The sequence below is a fragment of the Oncorhynchus clarkii genome, chromosome 6 (assembly GCF_045791955.1).
Source record: "Oncorhynchus clarkii lewisi isolate Uvic-CL-2024 chromosome 6, UVic_Ocla_1.0, whole genome shotgun sequence".
Classification (NCBI taxonomy): domain Eukaryota; kingdom Metazoa; phylum Chordata; class Actinopteri; order Salmoniformes; family Salmonidae; genus Oncorhynchus; species Oncorhynchus clarkii.
In genome coordinates this window covers 26600574-26608641 of record NC_092152.1, presented here as the reverse complement: position 1 = coordinate 26608641, position 8068 = coordinate 26600574, and the positions used below count along the sequence as shown (strand labels likewise).

At 43.2% G+C, this 8068-nt stretch overlaps 1 protein-coding gene across 1 annotated transcript; it reads left to right on the top strand.

The window, feature by feature from the left end:
• Window positions 1-5154: 5154 nt before the first annotated feature.
• On the top strand, window positions 5155-7310 carry LOC139410877 (transmembrane protein 230-like). Its single transcript, XM_071156495.1, has 3 exons — window positions 5155-5583; window positions 5875-5997; window positions 6134-7310. The coding sequence occupies exons 1-3, from the start codon at window positions 5488-5490 to the stop codon at window positions 6272-6274; spliced, it is 360 nt and encodes a 119-aa protein (XP_071012596.1). The 5' UTR covers window positions 5155-5487; the 3' UTR covers window positions 6275-7310.
• The last annotated feature ends 758 nt before the right edge of the window (window positions 7311-8068 follow it).

Genomic DNA, 8068 nt, shown 5'->3' with positions numbered 1-8068 from the left:
ACGTCCTTTGCTTCACTGAAACATGGCTCACTGGAGAGACTCTATCCGAAGCGGTGCAGCCAACGGGTTTCTCCACAGAAACAAACATCTCTCTGGTAAGAAGAGGGGCGGGGGCGTATGCCTCATGGCCAACGTGACATGGTGTGATGAAAGAAACATACAGGAACTCAAATCCTTCTGTTCACCTGATTTAGAATTCCTCACAATCAAATGTAGACCGCATTATCTACCAAGAGAATTCTCTTCGATTATAATCACAGCCGTATATATCCCCCCCAAGCAGACACATCGATGGCTCTGAACAAACTTTATTTAACTCTCTGCAAACTGGAAACGATTTATCCGGAGGCTGCATTCATTGTAGCTGGGGATTTTAACAAGGCTAATCTGAAAACAAGACTCCCTAAATTTTATCAGCATATCGATTGCGCAACCAGGGGTGGAAAGACCTTGGATCATTGTTACTCTAACTTCCGCGACGCATGTAAGGCCCTGCCCCGCCCCCCTTTCGGAAAAGCTGACCACGACTCCATTTTGTTGATCCCTGCCTACAGACAGAAACTAAAACAAGAGGCTCCCACGCTGAGGTCTGTCCAACGCTGGTCCGACCAAGCTGACTCCACACTCCAAGACTGCTTCCATCACGTGGACTGGGAGATGTTTCGTATTGCGTCAGATAACAACATTGACGAATACGCTGATTCGGTGTGCGAGTTCATTAGAACGTGCGTTGAAGATGTCGTTCCCATAGCAACGATTAAAACATTCCCTAACCAGAAACCGTGGATTGATGGCAGCATTCGTGTGAAACTGAAAGCGCGAACCACTGCTTTTAATCAGGGCAAGGTGTCTGGTAACATGACCGAATACAAACAGTGCAGCTATTCCCTCCGCAAGGCTATCAAACAAGCTAAGCGCCAGTACAGAGACAAAGTAGAATCTCAATTCAACGGCTCAGACACAAGAGGCATGTGGCAGGGTCTACAGTCAATCACGGACTACAGGAAGAAATCCAGCCCAGTCACGGACCAGAATGTCTTGCTCCCAGGCAGACTAAATAACTTTTTTGCCCGCTTTGAGGACAATACAGTGCCACTGACACGTGCGGTCTCTCCTTCACTGCAGCCGAGGTGAGTAAGACATTTAAACGTGTTAACCCTCGCAAGGCTGCAGGCCCAGACGGCATCCCCAGCCGCGCCCTCAGAGCATGCGCAGACCAGCTGGCCGGTGTGTTTACGGACATATTCAATCAATCCCTATACCAGTCTGCTGTTCCCACATGCTTCAAGAGGGCCACCATTGTTCCTGTTCCCAAGAAAGCTAAGGTAACTGAGCTAAACGACTACCGCCCCGTAGCACTCACATCCGTCATCATGAAGTGCTTTGAGAGACTAGTCAAGGACCATATCACCTCCACCCTACCTGACACCCTAGACCCACTCCAATTTGCTTACCGCCCAAATAGGTCCACAGACGATGCAATCTCAACCACACTGCACACTGCCCTAACCCATCTGGACAAGAGGAATACCTATGTGAGAATGCTGTTCATCGACTACAGCTCGGCATTCAACACCATAGTACCCTCCAAGCTCGTCATCAAGCTCGAGACCCTGGGTCTCGACCCCGCCCTGTGCAACTGGGTACTGGACTTCCTGACGGGCCGCCCACAGGTGGTGAGGGTAGGTAACAACATCTCCTCCCCGCTGATCCTCAACACTGGGGCCCCACAAGGGTGCGTTCTGAGCCCTCTCCTGTACTCCCTGTTCACCCACGACTGCGTGGCCACGCACGCCTCCAACTCAATCATCAAGTTTGCGGACGACACAACAGTGGTAGGCTTGATTACCAACAACGACGAGACAGCCTACAGGGAGGAGGTGAGGGCCCTCGGAGTGTGGTGTCAGGAAAATAACCTCACACTCAACGTCAACAAAACTAAGGAGATGATTGTGGACTTCAGGAAACAGCAGAGGGAACACCCCCCTATCCACATCGATGGAACAGTAGTGGAGAGGGTAGCAAGTTTTATGTTCCTCGGCATACACATCACAGACAAACTGAATTGGTCCACTCACACAGACAGCATCGTGAAGAAGGCGCAGCAGCGCCTCTTCAACCTCAGGAGGCTGAAGAAATTTGGCTTGTCACCAAAAACACTCACAAACTTCTACAGATGCACAATCGAGAGCATCCTGGCGGGCTGTATCACCGCCTGGTATGGCAACTGCACCGCCCTCAACCGTAAGGCTCTCCAGAGGGTAGTGAGGTCTGCACAACGCATCACCGGGGGCAAACTACCTGCCCTCCAGGACAAGTACACCAGCCGATGTCACAGGAAGGCCATAAAGATCATCAAGGACATCAACCACCCGAGCCACTGCCTGTTCACCCCGCTATCATCCAGAAGGCGAGGTCAGTACAGGTGCATCAAAGCTGGGACCGAGAGACTGAAAAACAGCTTCTATCTCAAGGCCATCAGACTGTTAAACAGCCACCACTAACACTGAGTGGCTGCTGCCAACACACTGACTGAACTCCAGCCACTTTAATAATGGGAATTGATGGGAAATGATGTAAATATATCACTAGCCACTTTAAACAATGCTACCTTATATAATGTTACTTACCCTACATTATTCATCTCATATGCATACGTATATACTGTACTCTATATCATCGACTGTATCCTTATGTAATACATGTATCACTAGCCACTTTAAACTATGCCACTTTGTTTACATACTCATCTCATTTGTACATACTGTACTCGATACCATCTACTGTATCTTGCCTATGCTGCTCTGTACCATCACTCATTCATATATCCTTATGTACATATTCTTTATCCCCTGACACTGTGTACAAGACAGTAGTTTTGGAATTGTTAGTTAGATTACTTGTTATTATTGCATTGTCGGAACTAGAAGCACAAGCATTTCGCTACACTCGCATTAACATCTGCTAACCATGTGTATGTGACAAATAAAATTTGATTTGATTTTGATTTGAATACATGGCAATCAAGGCTAGATTGTTCTTCAAGATGTTCAAATGTTCATAGATGACCAACAGGGACAAACAATAATCACAGTGGTTATAGAGGGTGCAACAGGTCGGCACCTCAGGAGTAAATGTCAGTTCTGCCCTTCATAGCCGAGAATTCAGAGGTCGAGACATCAGGAGAGAGAGAGAGAGAGAGAGAGAGAGAGAGAGGGAGAGAGAGAGAGAGAGAGTCGAAACAGCAGGTCTGGGACAAGGTAGCAGGTCTGGTGAACAGGTCAGGGTTCCATAGCCGCAGGCAGAACAGCAGAAACTGGATCAGGACCAAGTGGACTGGGGACGGAGACTGCCAGGAGTCGTCAGACTAGGTAGTCCTGATGGAATGGTCCTGAAGGCTATATTTACACAGAAATCTATATTTGAGTACAAGCCTCAAGGCAAATGAGGATATATGAGATAACCATATTAGATAATAATTTCAGATAACAATGATTGCCAATTCAATGTGACGTGCTGTCATCGTATGAAAAGGAATGTCTAACATGGATTTTATACCATTTCATGTTTAGTTACAAATACTTTTGTGCAACTGTGTAGGGGTGGGAGGTGATCCCTGAATAGTTTTGATTGTTATTTCAACAGACCTTCTTAATCTTATTCGCACAAACAACAGGAAGTGACAGATGCAGTAGCTGGAGGTCTGGAAGCCAATCAAGAGTCGTGTTAGGTGAACTGTTACAAAAGCCCTCCCAGTTACCATCTGTTGGTTTGATTTCTTTTCATATGCTCACAAAAGACACGAGTCAATACTATGCACTATGCTGTGAACATGCACAGTATAATCATGTACGATCTGACAACTACCTCAAGGTGTAGCCAGGGTATAAGTAGCGTAGCTCTTGAAAACCCTACTCTCTGTATGGTTTTCAGAGGTTAGCTTCGCCCTTGGCTGGCTCTGTGTGAACTACAACTCAGACACTGTGTTTTAACGTTTAGAAATGTCAATAATCATCGCTTGTGAAATGGTTTTCGAAACATATGGCCTTTATCTTTCATATCAGAGTGAAATACATTTTCAAATAAACAAGATACACTTACTGTAGGTGATTTTCACAGATCCATACACGGTGTGTGCCTCCAGTTGACGAACTACACTTACTCCTCAGTTACGCTTACACACAGGTGTTTGGAGCACACTTCTGTCTTCCGTCTGTTTTCCGTAAACAAGCACTGTAACATGGAGATATGGCCATGTGGGAACACTAACCCTAACCCTATAAAAGGTGTGTGTAGTAATTTAACCTTTTCTTTTTATTAATATTTCTCACTGATATGAAAAATACACTGAGTGTACCAAGCATTGGGAACACCTTCCTAGCATTGAGTTGCACCCCCTTTTGCTGTGGTGGACCATTCTTGATACACAGGAAACTGTTGATCACATCTGCATTGCTTGCTCTCTGGAGTTTTAGCCTCAGTTTCTGTATAAGCACTTTGTGACAACTGCTGTTGTCTTGCCCATTCACCCTCTGAATGGCACACATACACAATCCATTGTCTCAAGGCTTAAAATTCCTTATTTAACATGTCTCCTCCCCTTCCTGATTGAAGTGGCTTTAACAAGTGACATTAATACCGGATCATAGCTTTCACCTGGATTCACCTGTTCAGTCACTCATGGAAAGAGCAGGTGTTCCTTATGTTTTGTACACTCACTGTACGTTCCTAATGTTTCAAAAACCATTCTGCAAGCGATGATTGTTTTGAGCAAGTGTCGGGGCTCTTAGCAAAAGTCCCCGGGGAAGAAGAAACCTTCATCAATAGGCGCTAAAGGTAGCTTCTATGAATGGGCTGAAGTAAACTATGCATGGGAAGAGGATGCAGAGAAAGCTACACTAAAACCATTACAAAATCACAAAATACAGAATATAAAAACGCTAACTATCTAACATCAGTGTCACTATTACAATATGTGGACTCACACGTGATAGATCTATTGATTTTATGAAAAGACAGATACTGACATGAGTGTCTCCTTGCCTACATGTGTTGTGGTCCACTTGAGCTGCACCAACTTGTTTTTTAGATGTGATACGGCACCGCCCCTTAGTGGTAGCCTAGCCTACTTCCATTCCAGTTCAGGGACGGTTCAGAGCATTGCGCAGGCGTTGTACAGACTAAACAAGGAAGAGGGCATGAGTGCGGACGTTTTTATTGCAACAACATGTTATGTTTATGTTCTAACTCCTGATCTGAAAAGGCGGTATCCCTCTTTCTATTTTCATTTGGTTGCAACATAGGCTAATCGTAGTGAGTCGAGAGGAGCTGACACACTGATTAACACGTTCGTTGCAAGTTGACAACAGTGTATCTGAATAGGCAAGTGTCATCATTGTAGCATTTCTCAATATGAAATGATACAATGTACCGGCTGCCAATGTAACATAACAATGCAACAGTTTTAGCAAGTAATTTAAAGTAAAGATGAACGCTCGCAGCAGTTTAAGACAAGGAATACTTAACACTAAGGTCAGGTACTCCAAACTAGCCAATGATGATGACGGCTACATTGACCTGCAGGTAAGGCTTTAGTGTGCTAGAATGGGCCTGGTAGGGTTGGAATAGAATCTATATCGGTTTAGTTTTATTTGAAATGAACTGCCCATGGTAATTATGGGATTATGTAGCCTATAGACATAGTCCAATGTTGTTATTGCATCAAACAACCCTGTATATAGAATAATGTTTTCATATCAGTATTGAAAAAAAGCTTTTGGGATGGTTTGGTGATACACAAATTACAAAAATGTACCATTCAATTTATTGAACTTCTGTGGTATGTTGTTATGAAGTCATGTTTGTCCCCCCCAGTTCAAAAAAAGCCCACCAAAGGTCCCATACAAAGCCATTGCACTGGCAACTGTCCTCTTCTTGATTGGCTCTCTGTTGATCACCATTGGAGCTCTCCTTTTGGCAGGATACTTTGAAGTCACAGTGAGTATGAACTTTGAGTCCATCTGTACATTCCTGTCATGTTTTACAACAGCACAACAAATAGATTTCACATAATTAACTTTGACACATTCCATTGTGTTTCTTAGATATCTTTTTTCTTCTTCATTCATTTCAGCATGCTGACCGGACTGTGCCCGTTCTCATAATTGGAATCTTGGTTTTCCTTCCTGGATTCTATCACCTGCGGATAGCTTACTATGCATCGAAGGGCTACCGTGGTTACTCCTACGATGATATCCCAGACTTTGATGACTGAGCCACTCCTAACTGAGGCAACTTCTTTGTTATTTTCACATAACATTGTTGAATACAGTAAACAGACTGGGATCCAGGGTAATCCTAAAGCAGATGTCCTTTTGATGTTTGTTCATCATGTCATGTCTGTTCACTTCTTGTTCTTTGACTGGATTACCACCATACTTCATTATGAATGACTACTATATTTAGATAGGTTTGTGTTATTGTTTCTAACAAATAACATGCGCATTTGTATTTACTTCATGACATGTCTTGTTTTTTTTCTACATATGCATATATTTTACATATACATTTTACATACATGGCACTTTCATATACAGCAATCACATAATAATAATACAATAATACATAACCGAACAGAGCTATTTAATCCCACCTCTCAGCCACTCTCATCCCACCTATCACTGTAGACCACCCTTGATTTTTAGTTGACTGACCAATTGGAAATGTGATTCTAGGATGCATTTTTCCCCACATGACTTGCAGTTTGAGGTTTAGAGCAAATGTTGTTTATTTATTCCCATAGTTTTGGCCTCATGTAGGTATACCCACACTTATCTATAAAAGGGAAGGATGTAATTTCTGATAAAACACATAGCTGTCCTGTAAGGGAGGCATGAGTTTAATTGTATTGTCCAACTGAAAGACCTGATCAGTGTAACCGTAAATCAATTTACTCTCACTCTGGTTGGTACCCCAACAGAACCATGAGTTTGAGATATGTTATGGCTAAACTTGAAAGTTGACTTTGTTTTTCTGTTGAAATGTCTCTTATGCTTTCCTGGAGGGTTCCTGGTAGGAGTATTTTATGTGATTAATGCCAATCCTTTGATCTCCATATGGTGTGCTGCTAGGCCTGTGAGAGTCAAGAAGGAAAAGTTGTCACGCAACAATATAGTGTCTGGTGTAGTTTTCCACTGGCTGATTTTGAAAGGCATTGTCACTTGCAATGAAGTCTGTAGTGTATCCATATATTCAATTTAAAGGCATTTGTGGTTGAGCATCAGCTCCAATAAAGACTGTATCATGAACTACTCCCCACTTTTGTGTCAACTCACACCCCCCTGTGGTGTGCCAAAGTTGACTTTGTGGATAAAAAAAATATATATTTATATATACTGTATATATATATATATTCTACAGACAACCATTGATGTTGTCTGAACCAAAAGTGTAATATCTGTGAGTGTGAGAGCTGTTATTATTGGATATTTTCTGGGTCAATGGTGCTACTGGCAGTGTAGCAAGTCTACAGTAGTTTTTCCTAAATCAACTGAGCAGGGGGTTGCTACTTGGGCAGGTCTAGGATCAGTTTACCACAACAACTCCAGACCCCAAACAAAGCAAAGCTCACAGACATTACATGTCGTTCTTTGAGGGACAACACTGTTGCATTTGTTCAAAGTAAAACTATCCCACTCCCATATTGATTGGCAAACGTGTGGTGAAGGAACTTTATTGTAACTTTTGTGACAAAGTAGCCTATTTTCTCCCAGTAATAACGGCTTTATGAATAATTGAATATACACGGAAAGACACATGGAGGGGAACAAAAGCTTAACGCAAGAACTTTTGGATAACATTTTGATCATTTAAAAAAATGTAGAACTGGTGGATATGCAACATTACATTGCCATTGTCTAAGGACGTGTTCCGTTGCATAACGTTTGTCTTTTGTCAGGGACCCCGACACGTCCTCTATACGTTGGACTTTCCCACGAAAAGGCGCTTTTGTCTGGAGCGCTCAAACTGAGTGCATGTGGTAGGGAGGAGAAGAAAGATACGACGAAGG

Excerpts from the sequence above, each read along its gene's own strand:
- LOC139410877 (XM_071156495.1), top strand. The coding sequence starts at position 5,488 with ATGAACGCTCGCAGCAGTTTAAGACAAGGAATACTTAACACTAAGGTC. Across the intron at positions 5,584-5,874 it reads ACGGCTACATTGACCTGCAG|TTCAAAAAAAGCCCACCAAA; the intron begins GTAAGGCTTTAG and ends TGTCCCCCCCAG. Across the intron at positions 5,998-6,133 it reads CAGGATACTTTGAAGTCACA|CATGCTGACCGGACTGTGCC; the intron begins GTGAGTATGAAC and ends CATTCATTTCAG.